This window comes from Tinamus guttatus, unplaced genomic scaffold (assembly GCF_059628265.1).
Source record: "Tinamus guttatus ecotype Peru unplaced genomic scaffold, ASM5962826v1 Tinamus_guttatus_pri_ptg000451l, whole genome shotgun sequence".
NCBI classification, from domain to species: Eukaryota; Metazoa; Chordata; class Aves; order Tinamiformes; family Tinamidae; genus Tinamus; species Tinamus guttatus.
In genome coordinates, this window is record NW_028288985.1 from 4,586,025 (window position 1) to 4,609,876 (window position 23,852).

The 23,852-nt window shown below is 41.4% G+C and overlaps 1 protein-coding gene across 1 annotated transcript in view; it reads left to right on the forward strand.

The window, feature by feature from the left end:
• The first annotated feature begins 5,382 nt into the window (after positions 1–5,382).
• The window catches only part of PDZRN3 (PDZ domain containing ring finger 3), a 120,038-nt gene continuing 101,568 nt past the window's right edge, over positions 5,383–23,852 (forward strand). Inside the window, exons 1-3 of the mRNA XM_088532072.1 lie at positions 5,383–6,131; positions 11,928–12,014; positions 13,185–13,292. Of these exons, the coding sequence (XP_088388198.1) occupies positions 5,421–6,131; positions 11,928–12,014; positions 13,185–13,292 (906 nt within the window). The 5' untranslated portion in view covers positions 5,383–5,420. The remainder of the gene's footprint in view (positions 6,132–11,927; positions 12,015–13,184; positions 13,293–23,852) is intronic.

Genomic DNA, 23,852 nt, shown 5'->3' on the forward strand with positions numbered 1-23,852 from the left:
ACATGTACAAGCACCTACAGAATATGTCTCTTAACTGGGGCTCTGGAGATCTTCCAAACCCGCTTGGATGCAGTCCTGTGCCACGTGCTCTAGTGACCCTGCGTGTGCAGGGGGGTTGGACTAGATGATCTCTAGAGGTCCCTTCCAACATTAAGGATTCGGTGATTCTATGACTCTTAATTGGGGATTTTATGTTCTGCCCATTGCCATTGAGTTTGTAACAGTCTGGATTTAAACGTTATCATTAGTTACAACACGTAAGATGTGTGAAAGGAAATTAGCCATAAATAATGTCTGTTTTCTCTCTCTCAATTGTCTAAATAGGGAGGAAAAAAGCCAAATTATATTGTACAGAATGTGGCATCTCTATCATAATTGATACCTGCCACATGTTTCTGTGTTGCTAAGGGAATTCAGAGACACTGCATTGGTGGCCAAAGCATGGGACAAGACACAGGATGCTTCCTGGGGTGCAGCCTCCACAGAAACACAGAATTTTTGTCTAGTTTCAGGCAAGCAATCGAGTCTCATCACATACTCAGATCACACACTAACACATAAAAAGCAACTGCTCACCAAAACTCACTCCAACATCAAGTGAAGAATGGCTCGGGAAACGCAGGATTCAATTTCTAGCACTCAGCTAAAGACCTACTGAATTACAATAGGCACTAATATTATCCTGGATTTCATTAAGCCAAGCCTTAAAACAGGGCTAATTCTCCCTCACCACAGAGAAGAGTTTTCATAATAAAATGTGTAAATTATTTCAAGACTCTCTGATATTGTAGTGCTGAATTAATATAATTACACAAACAGAGAGCACTAAACATTGTTGATTGAACACATTTCTTTTAAAAAGCGCATTATTTTATCTCTATTCGTATTGATATAAGAAGATGCACATACAGTCGAAATTCTTCTGGGCATTCCCTTTGAATTATTCATTAAAAACAAACTTTGACTTTAGCTATATGCACAGATCAGGAGGAAGCCACAAGTTATGAAATTGACTCAAACTATGCCAGTCTTTCAAGTACACGCCTGAAAACATCCAGATTCCCAAGGCAGTGAAACGGCTGCTAATCAATTAGACAAAACTATGTATGGAACGTCAAGAAAGGATGTCCATGTTACTCCTAAGCGTGGTCTTTTTCTTCTTACTTTCTACTTACTTACATCCCTTCTATAAGAGAGGCATTTAAGATTTTCGATGAAGCTTGTTTTGCCGTTCATGTTAAATTACCTTCTACTACTCCTTTTACTATTCTGTCAGCCTTTGACTTGTACCCATAAACCCCCAAAACCAACTGCCAAACCAAAGTTTAACCTTTGCAAAATACTTTACATAAATATCCATCTGTGAACCATCTACACTCTGATTGATACTACACCACATGACTAAAGGACTTTATATTTTATTTGGTCCACTCTCAACAGCTCTTTTGCATAGCTTCTATTAATGCAATCTTGTGTTCTACCATCAATAAAAATTAAAGACTGCAGCAAATTTCTTTGCAATAAAATGATAGTAACTGCACAGACAGTTTATGTATGCTAAAAAAGTATGTGATAAGAGAAAATTCACAAAATCTCATTACAAAGTACAGACTCTTTCGAATCCATAACTCTGTACAGTGCTGCACTGCTTGGCAATGAATAGAATGTCAATAGATCTTGACATTTTAGATAATTTTAAAATATATTTCATATTACTTAAATATACTTTGTATAGCTCACAGATTTTAAATACACTAAGCATATTTCAAATATGTTCTGAATCACTATGCATTTCAGTTTCTAAAAGACTCCAGCTCATGAACCAAGTGTATAAAGATGAGCTTGTTCCCCTGGACATATCTTATAAACCTCACGGGTTTTGTCAGAGTCAACTAAAATAAAAGAATGACCTTGATACCTGTTGTGGAGAAGAATTTGATTCTCTCTGTTCACTGCCTAGTGGTTCCTCCTTTTCTAAAGGCAAAACAATGTAAATAAAATCAGTTTTCTTGCAAAGATCTTATAATCAAGTGCAAAACCATGTTAAGATTTATGAACAAAAGGTAAATGCAGTTGAATGAGCATCACCATCAAACTGTACTTTATTTCTGTGAGCCTGGTAACTTCGCAGCAGCACAGAAAGCTGGACTGACTGAAGCCTGCTGCACAACTTGCATTTTGTAGTGCTTTCCGAGCTGGCGTGATGCCAGTGCTGCAGCCAGAAGCACAAAATAACATGCTCTCACCCTTCTTAAGACGGGATAGCAAAGTAAAATGATAGAGTCCTAATGGTTCGGTAAGTGATTCAACCCAGTATGTTAGCTCTGATGATGAGAGAACTGACTAAATAAAAATGACCTTTCTTAGCTGTGGCAATGTAATTTCAGCCCTGCTGGCAATACTGTAGAAGCCAAACCTCCTTTCAGTTTCAAACCTCAGCCTTTGAAAATAACATTAAAGGCTCATGTTGAGCGGCTGCCTTTTTTTTTTTTTTAAGGGAAAACTGAAATGTGTCTCCAGTTGGGAAAGTTCCATTTGTGCCTTCTACTGCAGGGAAGGGCAGCAAGGAGAGGGGAACTTCAATTTCTTGTCAGCACTTCAAACTGTCATCTAAATGAAAGACTGCCGTAGCCTTCAAAAGTTCTCATTAAATTAAATTTATAAGTGAAGTATCTACTCCTACATAAGCGTCATGCTAAAGGATATTACAGAATTCAGCACAGCGTCTGCCTAGCTATGACTCCAAATGAAAATATTATTCAAGTTCTTGCCCATATTTTCCATCCAAATATTTGTGAAGTTTCAAATAGCTTAAGGAACCCAGTACTGTCATCATTCCCACTGAAATCAATAAAAGCTCTTCTTTTATTGATTTCTTTTAATACAAAAGGCCTCAAACATTCTATATTGACATCTCTGAAATACTAAACCTAACCCACAGCTATAGCTGAAAGCAGCAATGTATTATTATTTCTATTTACTTGAATGCACAAGGCACTGTACAAACGCACATAAAGAAACAGAAGACTGTGGTCACAGAGGGCACTAACCTAGAGCTCATATCTCAAAACAGCCTATTCTGAAATAATCATATTGATCGACTTCCCTGTGTTGACAAGGCCGGATACAGCAGCCACTGAAATGCACAGAAGAGCTCAAGTCACTCACTGGTACGATGTGCATCCTCACACCTAATCTAATAGGGAAAAATTTTATTTCAGATAAAATACTAATGGAGAATAATAGGTGGCTTGACTAGTGATGGATATCCAAATTGTGTGACAAACTGCAAAATAACAGTGTCCTACTAGAGAACTGTTCAGCACTAGAGATGCTGCATGTCTTGAGAAGCAGGAGAGCGCTGTGCTGTCGGTCCGGGTAGCGGAGGCACAAATAGAGATGCACATCACGGCAAGGGAAATGGTATCAGAGACTGGGGAAAAAGGGGTAATTCTGAGGAGCCAGATGAGGAAGAGGAGGAAGAGAGAAGAGGTAGTGAAATACAACAAGAAAGTTTGGGAAACACTACTGTTGATCAAATATCACACAACAATCAGAAAGTCAGCAACGTACATGTATTAAACTTTATCATCATGACCCTAGACTATGTATGACACCACATGACAGAAAACCTACATGCAGAATGCTGTATCTAATCAGAATTCAAAAAAATAGTGCTAAACCTGCAAAAAATCCTGAATTATGTATATAACTACAGATGTGATGCACACTTTCTTCAGCGGGATGATGCATACAGCTAAAAGTTAAGGTTGTGAAAGTTTAGCAATTAGATTGAAATGAGCACTATAGATAGAATTCACGTTTGAAAAATAAAAACTCTTAATGCTACTGCTGGTCTGCGACTGAGTTGAGAACTTAATTGTGTAACAACTAGTCTAGAACCTCCTAAGGTCAGTTACAGACAAATAATCATCCTAGATGTTCAGAAAACCATTTTACCACGAAATAATAGGCAGACACTAAAGGTCATTTGAAACTGAGGTTTCTAGTTGAGCTTCTATTTTGCCATAAAGCAAGAGACACTGGAAGAACAATTGAACTGGTATGTGGCTTTTTGGCATGTCAGAATTGTGCTTCATCATCCACAGCGAACAAAGCAGTTCCCTTTTATAGCTTTTTCAGTACTTGAATATCTGCCTTGTAAGAGAAATTGTTTTTGCCTAATGTTATGTCTGGTACTTCAGGTGTGGTCTAGCTTTTTATAGCATATTTTTATAGCATATTCTGAAATGCTTTTAAATCTTCTCAACACAGAAAAAAAAAAGACATCAAAAGTTCTACCCTTTTTTGTGATCTTCCTCGCTTACATCCAAGTGGCATTAATAGGACATTAATAGGCCACACAGACACAGAAAACATATTCCTTTTTTCACAAAGACACGAGCGGCCCTGTCAGAGCGCTCTGTGTGTGTGTGTGTGCGCACTTCTCCGGGGAGCTGGAAGGATGTCTCACCAGAACAAGTTTTCCACTCGCTGCGCAGCTCTGTTCATCAGCAGTGGATGCAGAGCGGGTTATGGAGGAGCCCTGCATGTACCCAAACACTGCGCTCCAGGGGGTGCCAAGACGGTCCGTGCGCTGCCAGCTTTGAGGTTTCGCACGGCAAGAGTTTATTTAAACCCCCCCCTTCCCTGCGGGGTCTTGCCGCGGGCTCTGCTCCCCCCCTGCCCTTTCCCAGCCCTTTACCCGGGAGCTCCCACCTCTCCTCAGCCTCTTCCCGCCCTCCCCTCTCTTCCCTCGGGTCTCTCATTCCCCCTCGTCGCTGCCGCCTCTCGCTGCGCCCCCGGGCCTCGACGTGGCCGACCCCCCGCGCGGGCAGATGCTCCAGTCCCCGCGCCGCCCCCTCCCCAGCTCCCTCCCAAATCCCGCCCTTTTCCTCACAGGATCCTCCCTCCCGTCCCCCCGGGGGAACCTCCGTGGCCCCTTCCCGCGGCTCCTCTTTACCGTCCGCAGCGCGGGAGTTGGGGGGACAGGGAGCAACGCCCCGTCCCGCTCCCCTCCGCGCTCCGCACCCCGCGGAACGAGGACCCCCCGTGGGCGGCGCCGCCGGCGGCAGCGGGGCCCGGGCAGCCCCCGCGGGCGGCCCCGGGGCGGGGCTCTGCGCTCTGCCCAGCGCGGGGCGGGGAGCCCGGGGCCGCGGCCGAGGCTCCGCACGCAGCGCCCGCTCCGCTCCGCTCGGCTGCGCAGCGCGGGGCTGCCCATGAGCAGCGGGGCGCGCGGCCGCCGCCGCCGCCCGCCACTGGCGCTTTGCGACGGAACTTTCCCTCGGAAGGCGGCGGTAGCCGGAGAGCGCTCGCTGCGCTTCTTGCTTTGACTTCCCCCGTGCCGGCCCCCCATTTTGGTTACTTTGGCCGCGCTTTTCTGTTTTCCTCTTCTTTTTTTTTGGCGAACCGAGAGAAAAATGGGATTCGAGCTGGATCGCTTCAGCGGGGACGTGGACCCCGACTTCAAGTGCAATCTGTGCAACAAAGTCCTGGAGGACCCGCTCACCACCCCCTGCGGCCATGTGTTCTGCGCGGGCTGCGTGCTGCCCTGGGTGGTGCAGCAGGGCAGCTGCCCCGTGAAGTGCCAGCGCATCTCCACCAAGGAGCTCAACCACGTCCTGCCGCTCAAGAGCCTCATCCTCAAGCTGGACATCAAGTGCGACAACCACGCGCGGGGCTGCGACGCCGTGGTGCCGCTGCAGCAGCTGGGCGAGCACGCCGAGACGTGCGACTTCTCTCCGGCCAAGTGCCGCAACCGCGGCTGCCGCCAGGTGCTCAACCTGCGCGACGTGGAGACGCACATGCGGGAGCGCTGCGAGGCGCGCCCGGCCGGCCTGTGCGAGCAGGGCTGCGGCTTGGTGCTCACGCACGGCGAGCGCCGCGCGGGCGCCCACGGCTGCGTGCGCGCGCTGCGCGCCCACGGCGCCGCGCTGCAGGCGCGCGCGGCCGCGCTGGAGAAGGCGCTCAAGAAGGAGGCGCTGCGCGCCGGGAAGCGCGAGCAGTCGCTGCTCTCGCGGCTCGCGGCCGCGCAGCTCGAGCTGCAGGTGACGGCCCTGCGCTACCAGAAGCGCTTCACGCAGTACAGCGCCCGCCTCGACGCGCTGGCCCGCGCCGCCTCCCCCGCCAAGGTAAGGGCGGCCGCGCGGGGGGCTGCGTCCCGTGTGGCAGCAGAGCCACATGCCCAGCTCCTGCCTTCTCTTTGTCCCTGTTTCCTAGAGCTCTAGGCCACCCAACGGGGGCTCCCCGGGCTGAGAATGGTGCTGAGCCACCACGAGAGCGACCCGCAGGACGGTGCTGTGCCCGGCGCTCCTTCAGCCGCCTTTTGGCTGCCTCTAGGATGAGCCGCTCCGCAACTTGGGCACCTCGCCGGGCGGTTCGTTAGCTCAGCCGTCTTCTCTGTAACGTCGAGGTCCAAGTATCAGACATCTGCTGGGCGCTTGCATTTTTTTTTTTGCAGAGCCAAAACAGCACTGGGTTCTTTGAAAGTTCAACTGAGGAGGAGCAAATTTGACTTGCTTTCAGCCAGTCAGAAATAGGCTGTTTATAAAATGACCAGAATCAAAAGCCAGAGCAGCAACAATCCCCAGTTTTTAATTGGAATGAGGTTCCCCAGGGAGGGAAGCTCTAGAAGCCAATTATCTTTTAAATGAAGACATTCAGAGTCTTCCCCGTGACCTGGAATGTGCTACTACATCCACACACAGTGGTATTACACTACCCGAAACTGTCAAACATTGGTTTCAGTACCTTTGGTAATACCAAAGTTCAGCAACTGTGTAAAGGAAACAAAAAATCACATTAAAATCTCTCATCTCTTTTTTTTTTTTTCTTTCCCTTTTTAGGATTTCAGGGCAAAATATCCCACTGTTTTGCCGATTCAAAACAGGAACAGTATTTGAATACTGAATGTACTGCTTTAACTTTTGGCAATACTGTCCCATAGTGATGCAAGTTTAAAAACTCAGTAAATCTTAAACCAGAAACTGCACATTGATGTCCAGATTGAGGTCAGCTCCTCTCCCTGCAGCTCCCACAGCAGAGCCCACCGCTGCCCCAGCTAACTCAGCGGGAGCTGCCTCTGCTCCCCTCTCCCATAGCCCTGGATAGCAAAGCCCTCCATACTGTCTATCTGCACTAATCTCACTGGGTCTCTGCCTCCTTCTCTCTGATCCGATCCGAACAGCACACCTTTGCTCTCATAGCTCCACTTCCTTTCTTTTTGATAATGTTGCTTTTGCACTGCTTAGCCCTGTAGAGTGTTGTGAACTGCTGTTAGCCTGAAAGGTGCTACTACAAATAGTTGTAAATATCCATGGTGCATAGTTTCCTGCAATACCTTTTATCACATTTATGGATATAGCTGGCCCAGAAGACTGTTCATTTTCAGCCTTGTTACAAAAGACTGTTATACGGTTTTGCAAAGCAGTGCAAAGCTGAGAGGTGTCATGTCACCACAGACTTGTGGTCTAGCGGTCAATCAATGACGTGTCTTTCACAGCATTTTGGGCAGCTTTCCAATGCTAACAGCTTTAGGCTGCCCAGCTCCCAAAGAACCACAATGAGGAAACTTGCATCTTTGTGCACCGGGGAGTTTTTTTAAAAGACTCTTGGTAATCACGTAGCACAGGGGATGCTTTCCCAATTTGGGAATGTGGCTTGCAGCCAAGTTTTGCTCTGGGGCTATTCTCTCAGAGATGCTAGAGACTGTGCAGCACAGGATGCAGATTACAAGCACTCAGCAGGGCACGCACACTTGCATGAAGATTAGATCCCTGAACACCTGGGTTACATGCATGATAATGTAAAACAACTGATTTTTCAGTCTGATTTCGGTTTCAGAACTAACTGCTCATTCAAAGCATTCTATGTCATCGCTGTCATTATTGTAAACATTATTCATACTTCAAATATTTTGTTAAAAGTTGTAACTTTTTAGTCTGTGTTAAAGCACAAATAAGCCTAGCACTCATGAAGTGGTTCATGAGGTTCATAGGTTAAATGATGATATCAAGACTTACTGTACATGATCTGCGTGCTCTGCCGGCTAACAGGAAAGGTCTTAGCCTGATGGCAGCTTGTCATTACAGATGGAGGACCAATCTAGAATAAATGAGATAACATATCCTGTAGTCACAACAGAAAAAACGTCCACTCATAGTTCTGTTAGAGAGCTAAGCTAAAGGGGAAATATGACCGTGACGGACATTAGGCCATTAGCATCATGAAAGCTGTTCACAGAATGGGAGACATGGTCTTTTGGCTGGGGCACTGACTTAGCAACGTTGGAGACGCAGGTCTGGCTTTACCTTAGCATAGGCTTCCTTTGTCACCCTGCATCAATCATACAACTTTTCTGTGCTTTGACTCCCCATTTCTGAATTAAGTTTTATAGCATTGCCATAACTACGTTGAAGAAAGACATGCACAAGTACATAGTATATATTTTATATACAAATGCAGTTACATGTAAATATCTCCAAATTTTCTAAGTCTCTTCAACAGAGAGATAGATATGTGTTTCAGCTGTGTTTTCCATGTATGTTCTTCTCCATTGTCTTTGTCACTGAGGGATAATTTTCATTTCACTATGTACTTTGTGTTTTTCCCAAAGGACAAGTGAGAAAGGGAATTCAGAGTGACTACTTATTCCTTGGTGGGAGAGGTGAGGCTTACTGTGGCAAGATTGAGGAGGAAGTGATAGGGAAGGCCCTGTGTTGTATTCAAAATTAGTATTTTCCTCCATCAGACATGTCAATCCTGAAACATCAAAGTCAGAATAAACAAGAAAAACCTCATATTATTCAAACAATGCTTAATCCTTGCAGAAGCATACCACCGTTCACACCCACCGCTAAGCTGCTCAGGTCATCCATTTATTTAGGCAACTATCAAAATCCTTTGGGGAGAAATGAGCAAAGGGGAATGAAAATCACTTTTACAAACCCAGCCCATGGCACTAGAGAGAGCAGAGCAGCCAGAGTTGCTGCGGAAGGCAGTCCGAAAGCCAGGCCTGGTAACACCGGCTTGGAGGATGACATTTTAGACTGTACAAATGTCAGTCTCTAAAAGGAGCTAAGACATTCCAGAACAAGACCTTGAGAAGTTTAAAGTCTTGTGGCCTTTTGCTGTACTGACTACCAAAGGCAGTGCTAGGTTTTCAGTAAATGTCAGAAAGATTGGGAAACCAGTTGATGATCTGGTTTTTAGGATCTTAGATTTAGTACCTCCATGAGGGTGATAACAGCCAAATTTTCATTTTATAAAAGCCGAATGAAGTTCTTTAAGAAAAGATTATATTTCTTTCTCTGACTGTATCCCAAACACAATGAGTTGGGCTTGTCTTGGCAACTTTCTGGTCAATAAACAAGGAGCTGAAGTGTTCCTTCTTAGCCACAGTATTGCCAAATTTGTTGGAGTCTTCCAACATATAAAGCTAGTCTATTAGCTCCACATTACTCCGCTGGGAAGTACTGTTAATTTCCAGAAGCACGTGTAGGCGTTTCATTCAGCCGTGGGAATTCGGCAGGCCAGTAACCAGGTCTGCTGCAGACCCAGCTGACAGGGCAGGCCGGGATGGTGGTCACCGCATTTCCAGCGTTACCTCACTGTTTAATGATTGTTTCACTGGAACGTTAGACGTGTCAGAGGAGAGAAGAAAGGCAGAGCTCTGCAGGAATCATTTTTCCTGGTAGCTTACGTAAGAAGCTAAGATGAATGTTTAAGGAATTGCTAAGATGGAGATGTGAATCTGCAGAAGTAACAAAGTATTAAAGCTGCCTGTGGTGGTAATTCCACATATGGAAGAATATGGCACACTGCAATGTCACATGGAATTGTGCTCTGAAACATTGCTGTGATGCCACAGACAAGCCAGAGAAAATATGCATATCCATCAGAACTGATTGAGAATTTATTTAAAACCCCCATGGATATTTTTCAGGAATACTTACAAAAAAAAAAAAAACTGCATGAGGGTTATTCTTTTTCCACAACTTTTGAGTCTTGCAAACCTACCTATTTTAAAACTGATTCTGCTAGGTGTAAACACATTAACTTTTACTCATTAAGGAGATTTTAATGAAAACATTCAACTTTAATTACCAAAAGTGTCTTAAGAGCAAAGTAGTAATTGATTCTTGATTGTTCTAATTTATTCGCCATCTTAAAAAGGTAACATGGGGGACGTTAACCGTGACAGTAGCATGTGTTAGTCTTTCAAATACTGAATTATCAGTTTGTGAAAGTGGCCTCACAGGGCTAGAAATCTGCTCCTTGAAATACTGAGGTGTGGGTTTTAAGGCTTGCAAGGAAACAGCTTTGGCTTAATTTTCCAATCCTCTTCTGGACACCTGATGCTTCCTGATGCTGAGCACAGGCCAGTTCAAATAGAATCAGTGGGAGCTGGCTCGTGCTTTTCTGTATCAGGTCCAAGTGTACTAATTACGGGACCTGCAGGAAAGATAATGATCACAAACTGACAAGAAAATTATGAACCCAGTTTTCAGGTGGAGTATGTTGGTGGAGCATGTGGTCCGTGGAGTTCTGCCAGTTTACACTGGCAGGGAATTTGGCAGCGCTGTCATCCCTGAAGCTGTAAGAGTAATTAAGTAATATAGGATTATTTTGACATTTTTACAAGTTTAATAGACAATAATATTTGACTGACAACTTCAAATTGACATGTTGGAAGAAAATGGGACAAACTAAACATCTGCATCGAATTACAGTATAACTATTGTATTTTTTGTCATTAATTGGTTATGAAAACCAGACATGTAAGGTAACTTCCTCTAACTTTTTTGTGTTCATAACTTTTCCACCTTCTGGATAAAACAAAACAAAATAAAAAAGATCTTGGAGATAGTCAGGTTCGCATATATCTGCAGATGTCCAGCAGAGACTTGTGACTATCCTGTTATTCTTATTTCTAAAAATATTTGTTACTCAAATGCCTTCTTGTTGTGGTATTCTTGTTCTTGTGGTAGTATTGATAACAGTCACTCCATTGAGATTAAAATTAGTATATTTTGAGGATATGCTTCTATTAATTTACATGGAGACAAAGTTTAATGCATGCACTATTAAGTACATGCACTATTAAAGACAATTAAGTCCCATCATAATGTCACAAAGGACATTTTTATATAAGCCCCTATCATATCCATACTTAGGAGCGAGCCTGAGTAAGGCTTGACAGGACATCAGCTCTTGTTGCCAGAGTCTCTCAAATATTATAAGACATCTTTCTCATCTTTCTTGTACATTTTTTGTCTAATCAGAGAGTTTTTGGTAGAGTTAAGATTCTGAAGAACAATATTGTTTAGAATTGCTATATAGTAGGCACTCTGACTAGCAATTATCATCTCCTATCTTCTGCAAAATACATAGCAATTTTGTTCAATAGTCGTTTCTAAAACTCACAAGACAATTGCCGTTTTAGTAACACTTCGTGTTTGATACTGCTTAAAACAATATAATGCAGCTTGCAATAGAGAGAAATAACATAAGAATGAGAATCAGTCACCCTCGAGCATTGGAAGAGTCAAGAATTTGACTATTGGAAAGATGGAGTATTTTACATAACACATCACATATGACTAGACGAAGTAGTTGCAGAAACATAGTACATATAAATATATCTTCTGTTGCTGCTAAGTATGTCACTGTGGATCTCAATAAGAATATGCATAAATCTTAAAAGCTGGATTTTTCAGAGAGACAGAGAACAATAGGGCAGCTGGGATGTGACAAACTGGAGCTGCTGAGTTCTGAGTGTTTGTGAAAACTTGTTCTAAACTTTTTTCTCTAAGCTTCATGGAAGAACACCAACAAACAAACCCCTCAAACCTGGATATAGTACTGTATATCCTTACTTTTCACTTGCCAATACCCACGTTCTGAATACTTTTATCTGTTCTTAATAGGGTGAAGAAACTAAAGCACTGACTCTTGTCCTTCATCGTGACTCTGGCTCTCTTGGATTTAATATTATTGGTGGCCGACCATGCATGGTATGTTAATTGCTAAAATATGTTCGCCCCTTCCCGTTGGGAAAAGCATGTAGGTCAACACTTAGAGGAAAAACACTGCTGACAAGTACTTGGTTTTGTTGGGATTCTTTCAGGGCAAATCTTAGATTCCATTTTGTATCAGACGTCTATTAACTATAATGTCCTTTCTTTCTTCACATATTTATTCCCACACATGCTCACGGCTAGCGTAACCAACGTTATATAGGTGCAGTGTCACTTCCAAAATGGTAAAACCCTTGGTACCTGTTTCTTAAACCGTACTGCTTTGAAGACGCTGCGTGAGCTCAGAGCCCACAGCTTCAGGCCCTTTACAGTTCATTAAGAAAATGTCACTTACTCTTCTTTCCACCAGAGGTTAAGCAGCCCTCTGTGCAGGTGAAGGGACATAACTTTAAAAAATACTTTTGAGTTCTATGATTTCAGCAGATGTTTCCTGCACTGTACAGTAATGTATTTCTTCTTGATGCTCGTTGGCTGGAGCTATTGCATATGACTTTAATTAGAACAAAGGGTAGATTTTAACTTGTCCTAGTAATTTAGAAAGTATTCTGAACTAGTTTTTGGGCTGTCAGAGTTGTGACATTAATTATGATTTATTCCTAATAAATTGACTTGAAGGTTATACTTTTCCTATAATTAATCATTTTTTAATTATGCTTCTGAGGCATCATTCTGTGCTGATAGAAGCTGATTAGACAATAGACAGGAATGAAGATGCCCTGTTAGCTCTAAGTTGTTTGCCACAGTTTTATTTTTAAACCTCTAGAGAAAGAGCTGTGCAACTAAAAATAAAAATGTATTGTTGTCTTATGTTTGATATGCAAGTAGGCTGCCATCTCACTGAATTTTACATTAAGAATAATTAGAATGACAACTACTACTGAGCTTGATTAAGTCAGGGAAAAATGATTACTGTGCAATTAATATACCTAATTAAAGTCCATTCATGCTTGTATAACTTCTTAAAATGTGAGTGTCAGGTGCTCTCATGAGTACATAGTAAGCCCCTAGAAACCAGTAACATTAGGGCATCTTTTGGAATATTTCTTTCACATTACACGCACTGTTGTGATATGGACAAGATTTAGCTTAGGGCAAATTGGAGCTAGTTCAAGGTGCAATAATATGTTTTTCTTTTCATGCTTAAAGGACAATCAAGATGGTTTGTCTAGTGAAGGAATTTTTGTATCGAAAATAGTTGACACTGGGCCTGCTGCTAAGGAAGGAGGGCTACAAATTCATGACAGGATTATTGAGGTATGTGAATACCCTGTCCAGTCTCTTTTAATAGTGTGAGTTCCATGTCAAGTCACCAAATGGCATGGTGTTTAGTGTGGGTTTAGGAGAAATGTACCATGGTAAACACTGTTGAGAAGACATGTCTGTTAAAATATGCTGGACTTGATTCAGTGCTGACCTTTCCGGCTTTAGGTATAGTTCTTACCTAAATATAGAAACCAGATTATGGATGGTATGTGCATGTCCTGACTTTCTGAGGAGCTAGCATCTATCTGGTATGCTGTAGTTATTTCTTTTTAAAGCTATTGGAAACTTCTAAGTTATTTAGTTAAAACCATATGTGAAATATCTGTAGCGTAAACCATGCTTTTATTTATCTTGCTTTCCAAGACCAAGGATAAAAAAAGGTTTTGAACAGTTAGAAAAGATCTGCTATGTAATTTTTGTATCGTTTATTATAAACCTGTCTAAGTAACTCCCTTAATGTTGTTTGTAATTCCTTGTGTTATGTGTTATTCAGACTCCAGTCTGAATTTCTTCTCATTTTGCCAAAGTCTTGACCTCAATAAAAAGTCCTTCCTGTGAGAGCGATGGTTGCTTGAAACGTTTTTCGTAAGCTGCAGTGAGCTTTACTTCTGGAAGAGGGAGGGAGGTTAGGTTCATTTTCATGAAACAAAATGCAGCTGATAGTGAGACAGTTTCCATTGTTTAGTTTTTTACAGTTAAGAAAAAGTATCTTTGCTGTCTTTTATTTTTGTAGACTGGAGAAACTTTGAGTCTATTGTTCAAAAAGATAAGTGCAGTGTTTGTTGCCAAGGATATCACGGAACAGCCAGTTTCTCTAAGTAATGGAATTCCATTGCTCTTATGTTTTGCAAATGAGCAATAAACAGCTGTTAGGGATTTGCTGTTGGCAGGGGACAATGTGTATTTGGTATTTTCTGTACTGTTATCATAAGTTGTATTCACAATTTAGAAAGGATATAAAATATTAATTAGGTTTCTTCATATGGAAAAGAATGGAGCCACAGTAGCAGTACTATAATAAGTTGAGCTGTGAAATGATCTAGAATTGCTTAAAGTCTATATACAATGTAACATATTTATGAAAATGTGTGGACAATTTTGTTTGAACTGAAAAATTTCCTGTAAAAGAAGAATGTATTTGAAAAGTTGTCATTTAGTTCTGAGTAGTATAGAATCACAAAAACAAAACAACTATATGGAAAAAAAAGATCTTTCTGAAAATCAAATAACCCGAAGTTGGGAAATGTCCTGGTTTTTCTCTGCAAACTTAATTCAGTTCTTCCTGAGTGTTAGCACCATAATTCAGTCTGCCGTTACGCAGTGATGTGGCATTTTTCCTGTGAAACTCTGCTTGGTGACGGCACGGGAGAGCACCTTGCACCCCAGCATCTGGCACTTGCAGAACTAGGCTAGAAGTGGGGCAGTGCAAAGTCGTTGAAATGTATGTAGTGTATTCCCAGCTCCGGGAACAACTGTGTCATTCTGTATTCTGTGCAATTTATATTTAGTGCATTATAGTTAACCTTCATTGATGTGAGGAAATGGGTACCTGCATCAAGACATCTTAATATCACACTAAATGGCAATATTTAATTTAATCTAAATATCCTGTAAGTGGTCTGGAAGAAAATTCAGTAAGGTGCAATGATGGTGCCCTTCTGGAGGTAATTTTTTTGGTAACCATCCCCCTACCCAAGTGTTAATCTGGCAGTTAGGAGCGACTGGCAGGATGCAGCAGCAGGACTTCAGTGGGACATGGCACAGACAGTAAAGCATCTTAGCATGAGGGAAAGATGGTTAACTTAACTATCTAGAATAGAGTACACTGCATGTTTATTTTGATACAGTCATCTCATTTCACTGCGATTTTATGCATCACTATCATGATTTTAAACGGAATCTTTCATAAAGAACTGTCATTCCAATACAAGTCACTGAGCACAGCATTTCCAAAATTAATTTCAGGAACCTTCACAGTTAACTTAAAATTTAAAACTCTGATTATCTGATTACCTTTTGGAAAATGTTCCTTTACTCTGGGTCTTCTGGTGGACCCATTCGGGAACACATGTAAAATAAAGTGTCATTTCTCATTTTTAGAACTATCAAAAGGCTTCTAATTACTGAGCATGACTTAATGAGCATAGTGTAAAATGTGCAAACATCCATTACATAGCACTATTTATTTAGCTGATAGCAAATGTATTGTTATATTGTTATTTGTTCGCAAATTTTGTCACCTGACAAACTGATAAGTTGTGAATTATGTCTGAGATCCTTTTAAAACCTATTTCCTTCTCTGATTTGGGACTAGATTTCTTGTTTTACAGCTTTTAATAGCTTAAATGCAAAGAAGTACATCAGGTTTCAGAACTGTCTTATATTTTCAGTAAACACATTTTTTTTCCCTTGCATATCAGTGCCATTACTAATTGCATATTTCTACTACTAAATGATCTATATCAAGATCAGTTGCATGTTCTGTGCTACTTCTTGTCTTCAAACTGACCCATAACAGATATAAAAAGTATTTCCCTATTTTATTTTACACAATCTGTTGAATAATAATGATATTTAGTGATTTTATAATGCTGTGAAGATCGTGTTCACTGATTACTAATTTCACATTAGCCTTTTATAAACCGTCCGGTTTAGCGCAGTACTGTTTTTGCCATAGCAAACTGTCATGTTAAATACATGCTAGAACTCTAGATTTTTATTCAAAGGAATTGCTATTCTCAAAGATTCCATTTTGTCAGGGTAGCAAAATGGTGCTGATTTCTGCTCTTAGCGGAATTTGGTTCAAGTCCCAGCCATGAATGCATCCTTTACTCAGCAGCCTGGCATTTCCTAAGTCAAAATTAATTTCAGACTTTTTTTTGTTGTTGTTTTTCCTTTCCTTTCAAGCACATCAGTTCTGAAAGACTGTAAATTAAATATGACATTCTCTTCTAAATAACTAGAAAACTTGTTTACTTAGCTCCAGTGCTGTTTTGAAAGGAGACTTGTGAAATGCTGACTGTTTGCCACCTTAAAATTCTTGAGCACAATCAGGGCACTGTTGAAGTAGCATAAACTGTCACAGCTCCGTTGGCTTCACGCAAGCCGGGAGGATTTATGTCACCTGGGACTTGCTCAGTGCATCATGCTGCTTGCAGGAAGGATCATTAGTTCAGGAGCTGAGAACGTCTTAGAGCATTTGATTGATTTCTCCCCAAACCCACTCATTTGCTACCAGTTACAGGCAGTTTTTCTATTACATGGATTTCTTCATAGGCTGCATATAAGAACAGCGAAACCTTTTAGCACGTTACACTTGTATGCTTAAAACCTCTCTGCCCTGTAGTGCGCGTGTTGCTTTAGCAGAGCCACTCTTTGCTCAGATGAGGTGATTTGCAGAGCAAACACAAGGTGCTCTCTGTGTTAACAGTGTCACCTCTGCAGAGTCAAATGAGCCCGGGGTAACCAACAGCTACGCAGGAGCAGAGCCGGCAGGGAAGGGCCGTGTGCGAGAGCATGGAAACCTGTACGGTCAGAAAGGCCTGCGGCCGAGGCAGGGGCTGCTGGAGACCTCACTGACCGGAGAAGCATTTTGCCTGGTCTGCAGGCAGTGGGCTAAGGGGTGGGTATGGGCGTGGGTACGCGATGGGCTCTGGGGCCTGGCAGGGTCTGGGTACGGCCCGCGAGCTCGCGCGTGGGGACACGGCCGCCTGTGCGTCACGCGTGGCAGCCGCCTGCCTCCGCTTACTGACAACCCTCGTGGCCTCGCATCAGAGTTCCACAGAGAATCAGAAAATCTAACTATTAATTGAACATGGCCTTCAATTTATACTTTGCCAGTGGTCAGTTATTAAAATGCTTCAGTTTTAATTTGATAAACCTAAGACTGTAGGCTTGCAAGAGGCTTCCTGCAAGTAAGCACTAGTTGAGCTCTGATATGTATATAGGTTAAACAGATTTTTTTACTGACATGAAGAGAAAAGTTCTCCTCTGCAAACAAGATTTACCGTGCAGATCCATACACTGAGGAATTAATTTTCTGGCAGAAAAGGTTTTCAGACAGTCGCTTAAAATTGACTGCTCAAGATCCTGCCAGGACACGCAAGCATATTAGAACATTGCAGAGACTAAGCACAAGGGGCAAAGAGTGCAGCTGCAGAAAGTCCAGGTATTTTTGCAGAGTACACCCTAGAAGTCTTTCCAACCCTTTGTCCATATCTGTTAATGACACCTTATAAAGTAACAACTAAACTAAAACATGTGCTAAAACATGCCTGCTATAACTTGATCAATATTTAAAGGGAATAGTAATAGCTTTAAGAGGAAAATGTAAATGAAAACTGATTGCCTGTGCTTTTGCTGCTACTGAAAGGGCTCCTCTTCATGGTGCGTATCTTGAGCTCAAGCCACAAGACAACTGCTGCCAGGGCGAGTCCGGACGCAGGACACCCGGGTAACAGGCGCGCCGCTCTGTCCCACTCCCTCCCTGGAACTCCAGGCAAAGCAACAGTTTAATTGCAGATATTTTACACACAGAATGGGCACAGTCATTTCAGTTTCATACAAATTACTTAAGAGCAACTCAGACTCAGTGGGATAAATCTCAGCCCTTTTGTTCAAACCAGTCTCAGTTCAGAGGCTCCTTCAGAAATGGATCTGTGAGCCCCAGGAAGAGACACCTGCAGAACTACCTGACAGTGTTTCCAAGAGCTGCTCTGCTTTTCAGAGTATTTGTTTCATCCGTGACTTTGCTGCTGCTCTTTGGCACTTCCTCACCTCATCAACATTTTTCTTCTGACAGCCCCCGTCTCCTTTTTCCTCTGAAAATGACTTACAATCCCTGCTCCTAGACAGCTGTACCCCATAGAAACCCTTTGATGGCCCTACCATGCAGAAATAGTTACAGAGAATGAAACCCTGTCCTGCCCTGCAGCTGAGGCTAGCTGGGATGGAGTTTCCAAAACCTTTTCAGAGGTACTGAAGAATTTTGTTGCGTTAGAATTGCATGGTTACAAGGAAGAACGTAAGAAAAAAAGCAGAAGTGACACTGAGGAATATACTTTCTAGGCCTGATTCTCTTTTGCATCCAACTTTATCGTAGCTGTATTTATAGGAATGTATACTAGCTATATTTATAGGAATGTATAAGTAGGAGAAAAATGTTAGTGCTATGATAGCATTTGTTAACTTTAATAAAGAGTGTAAGTGACAGGTTGTATAGCACAGGGCCTTTCTCCATCCCCCATTTTCTCTGTGGTGTGCTTATTAACTTGCTCAGCACAAGGAACAGAACTTGGAAAGGAGATAAACATTGCTTTTGTAATTTTCAGGGCTGTCAAATCCCAGAGTTAGTATGGGACTTGTACAGCTGATCCACATATTGCATGATCACACAGCTTGTGAAACACCTCATGCACTCTCCTCAGTTGTATTTACCATTTTTCCAATAAACCAGTCCATGCTGTGCGTAGCCTACTGTGCTGAGCACAATCTTTTGTCAGGCTATTTCGTGCTGAGGAAAAAATAGGTCCTTCCTTGAATCACATGGCGCCAAGTTTGTCCTGTGCTGGAGGACATACCTGGGGTGTCAGCTCACAGGCTATGGGATGATACTGCAGTTAAAGCTCCAGCTGCTGCTTGATACCTGCGTTGAAAAGAAAATTCAAACAACTTGGGAAGCCTAGGTTTCAGTTTTATGAATTATAACTCTTTCAAGAAGTTATAAATAGCTGTTTCATATTCTTTTCAACTAAACAGAGAGAAATGTGTCAAACTCCAACAAATACTTTCTTTTTTATTTTTTTTTAATTAGGCATATTGAGCATCTAACAATGAGATGATTTAATCTTCTTTTCACATATGGTACAATTTCTTGCATTTTAAATCATCTCCTGTTCAGTTTTCCACATTGGAAGCCAAGCCTTTATGATTAACTGTTAGATTTTATTTTTAGAGTTTTTGAATGCTCTGGGGCTTTTCAGAGAAAACACACAGAATGTCCTATCAACTATTTTCACACATTTTGTTTGTATCACAATAATTGAGCAATCAGATGCAATCATCCTAATTTAGCACATATGCAATAAATTACCATGTCAATTGTACTAAAAGATATGCAAGAAGTGCAAATTAACAACAAGAAAAGTAAGCTCATACCATTGCTATTCAAAATGCACTAGAGTAAAATTTGCATAACTTCTTTCATTTGGAATTAAATGAAAAGTGGAATTTAGCAAATATTAATGTACTGAATTTGTCAGGATAACCAAATCAACCAGAGAATCCTGAATCCTGATCTGATCCAGTTAGATCCTGCTGTTAGGATTTTTCTGGTTCCTGCTGGTGGGACTTTTCTCAGAGGAAAAGCATGGCATGCAAACCTGCCTGCCATATGGGCACTGTGCTGCTGGGTTTTTCACAGTAGTATATTTCTTTTTTTCCCCACATACGAAATATAGGAACTGAAATAAAATCCTGGAATCTGGCCTAGTAACAAATATAATGCAACATCACTTCTGATTAATGGTATTTGTTGTTTTAACCTCAAATAAAGTCCTATTGCTTTATAATATGCATCCCCAGTATAGATGTATTCCCTTACAAGGAATAGGGTTTGCTTTCTTAAATACGAAATGTTGGCTTGGAGCAAGTCATGGAACATTTTACACACACACAGGAAAGTAGAGAAGTTGAAGGTGACTGATCCAAGGTGGTTGATCAAACTTTCTGTATTAAATTTGTGTATCGATACATATTGCCTTTCATTAACTTTTTTCTTTGCCTAATTTATTCTCTACACCATGAAAAACTGAAAGCTGTTCACAAGTAATTGCAGTTCTGTGCTTTAAACACTAAGAGGTGACACTTGGCAGCATTCTGAAATTGCGGCCTTGTTGACTTTTTCTGTAATTTATAAGTGATGTTTGGTAATTTTTAAACAATATAAATTTACTATTTTATGTTCCACTACAAAGAGCAACCACAAGACTTGTAAAGTTGTTAGACCCTCATAAATTGAAATGGCACTGGGCTGACAACATTAGTACTTCAGAACTTTTTGCTTTAGCACTGGGGCTTTAAAATGAGCATAATATTTAAATTGCTGCTTTTAAAATATTTTAAAATATTACTATATATTTTACTATCCATAGTAGATTTAATTTTGTTGTGTTAGGCTTCTTAAAATGGAAATGCATGAAAGTGTGCAACATTGAAAGCACGTCAAAGTTTCAGTGTCCATGTTTGGCTCAGGATCCAGTTTAATTTACTCAAAAATTTTCAGAGATACGAACCACAGCTACTCAGTGTGATTTTAGTGTGATTTGGGTAATTCTGAAATCCCAATTTAAAGTTTAACAGAGAGGATAAAATCATTACGTGATTCACAGCATCACAGAATTGGGTGGGCTGGAAGGAGCTCTGGAGATTGTCTAGTCCGACGCTTTGCTCCGAACAGGCCAGCTGAAGCAGACTGCCCAGGGCTAAGTGCCCTCCTCGTGTGGATGAATTCACGTGCTTTGTGCATGTGAATAGTTCTTTTGGGTCGTGGAGTTTAACAGGGATTAGAGCTGAATAATAGTAAATATTATGTATGTTTGATTCCTTGAAGGAATAGGAGAAAGAAACCAGTAACAGGAAGGGAGAGTGAAAATGTTTCCTGAATCATTCGCAAAAAAAAGTCTTTTTAGTGCATTTTTTTCTCCTCTCGGTTCTGCAGGAACGGTTAGTTTATTTCTTAAACTTTTTTTTTTCTTTTGGCTCTGGGCAGCTCTAATAAAAATTTGCCGTAACTTCAGCAACTGCTATACCACATGACTGCTTGGAATTGCATAATTTCTTTTTTTCCTCCAAAGAAACATACAAGGAGATCATCTGATCTTCACTCTTGCAAGGCTCTCTGAAGTGTATATTTTTACCTTAATTTCTGAAAGAATCCTTTCTATTCCCTTTTTTAGGAATCCACTCTTTTAAAGACCAAAGTCCAACTGTACATAGCCATTGGTCCTGTGTAGATCTTTCATGGATTAAGCCCATGAATAAATAGAGTAAAATGTTTTTACTACTCAAACTCTTTTACTATTTATCTATAAAAGATTTTTTTTGTTATGGACAAAGGCTATTGTTAATATTTTGTTGTTGAAATCTTGGCTTTCAGGGAAGATAATATTTCTGAGAGTTCTGATGCTTTTGGACGGAGATACTGGTGGTTTGACAGGGAGAGTGAGGTAATAGAAAGAAAAGACTCCTGTGGCCACAATACATGTAAACTTGGCTCAGCCCAGGTTCCGTTTAATTCACTGAAGATCCCAGAGGATCTAACCTGATCCACAGACACCAAGAGTTGGAAGTTTAAACTGTCTTTCTGTGTGGCATGCAGAGATGCTCCATTCTTTTCTGGCTAATAGTTCTTCCCTCTAGCAGAAAAGAAAACTTGTTCTTCTGTATTCTAAGTCTGTGCAACAGCACGATACTGCCTATGCAGAGCAACTTCTACTGGTGTGAAAGGATCTGTAAGCAGAGGACAAGCAGATCTCCATGCAGATGCAGCCCAGCCTGTTGACAGTGGCTAAACACCCGGCTTTAAACCAGGGCTGCTGGGAACCCTGTGCAGAACAGCCTCCTCATGCTCATATGGGGTGCTGGGATGGAGACGTGCCAGTGCAGTAATGTTACGTTTTCAGAATGATTTCCCATTATTGGAGTGCTCACACAAACATAAAACTTCTAATTTCTTTTTAAAGAAACAGTTGATGAACCTATTTAGGTGTGTAAATCTAGACAGTGTGTGTAAGGTTATCAGCATTTGCCAAGGACCTAAGAAAAACCAACCCCTTTTCTTGCACTGTGAGTGTTTTCCCCAGTGCAGATTTCTTTCAAAGAAAAAAAAAAATCTGTTTAATGAGGAGACACTACTGACTGCTTTAGGCCCAAAGTCTTCAGTCAGAACAGTCATGGTCGTTGTCACTGCCCAAAATGAGTAAAGCTGCTGTAAGGTAGCTGAGACTTTACAACTGATGGGTTTAGCAGTGTTTTAAAATTATTTTATCCTAGGAAGGCAGTTATTTTTGCATATCTTTTAAGAGTCAACAAAACCTCGGGCCATCTGCAGAGAATCCTCTTCAGCCACTGGTTCCCAAATCTCCTTTGGCATCTCTGTGTCCATGGGTTCATGGTGCTATTGCTCCCCAAGCCATAGGATGGGCAGTTCTCTGGGGCATCTTCCCGGGGTTGGGCTGAATTTGATTCTTCACTTGGCTTGAAGCAGTTGTCTTAATCACAGTTTGAAAAAAAAAATCAAATCTATGTAATTTTCACTTTTGCAGTTTCTTACTTTCTCCTGCTAGTTTGCCAAGAATCCACAGCTGTCATTTCAAACCAGAATTTTTGGCACCTGTTATAATGTAGGCTAAAGAAAACCCATCTTCTAAAACTGTTCCTTTAGCAGTTGTAATCTGTTAGCTAACTTGGAACATAAGGAAACGAACAGTCTTGAGACATGGTTTATAAGTGTCCTGCTAGCAACTCTTGTTTTAATTTAAAAGCTCACACAGCCAACTCTGATTCCTTCCTGTATTTGAAAGACCCACTACATTCCAATGTATTTGAAATAAGTATATAACCTTCCATTGTTTTCCTTTCATTTTGGCCTCTCTCTTTCCTTTAAAAGCTTTGTAGGCAAAGTTTCCTCTGCAGCAGGGGAATTGCTGACTGTTTTTATTACAAGCTGTTCTCTAGCAGCTAGAACCTTTTCTTTCCTTTTTAGCCATTTTTACCCCCTGCTGATCAATTAAAGAGTTATCGTTCTCTCTCTCTTTGCCCAAGAGCAAGTTTGTTTGCCTTCTTTGTGGACTGCAAATTGCAGAAGGCATTTGCTAACTTTCAGAGCAGCTGACTTGAAGCAAGTAATAAACATAGGAATGAGCAAGGGTGTCAGGAACAGTGATAGGTAATATGTTTGCCTTTTGCAGGGGTCTAGCAACTCTCCAAGTTTTACAGTTTATTAAAGGTTACTTTCACTGGGCTGACACTGTGCATTTCACTTACAGTATTCCCAGCCTGCCTTCCCCAAACGCTCAGCTGTGCTTCCTAGATCCCTGAATTCACTAGATGAACAAAAGTATTTTAGTAATGTATCTCAGGCTGAAACAGGGAGGAGTTAAGGGGGGCTTAGGAGACTGTATGAAGTTTCCTTGGAGATGAAATGAATTTCATGCATAAGCTAAGGAATTGGGAAAGTAATGTGCCTGACAGTCGTCCGTATTTGCATGTTGTGCTATTAGTCACTGTGCTTTTGGTGCTTGGACTCCATACTTGCTTTTGAATTCTGTGTTATAACATAAACAGATTTACAGAACAAATACAGGTTTACAGATTTACAGAACAAATGGACCAAAAGCCCACAGGCAGAACTAGAATGATACATTTACCTGAAATTCTGTTCCTTTCACCAGGAATAGTAATATATCCTAAAAATAACTGGCTTTATATTGTTTTCCTCCATATCCTGAAGCTCTGTTCAGTATGAACAAGGACTGTAGAATCTTGCCCCTA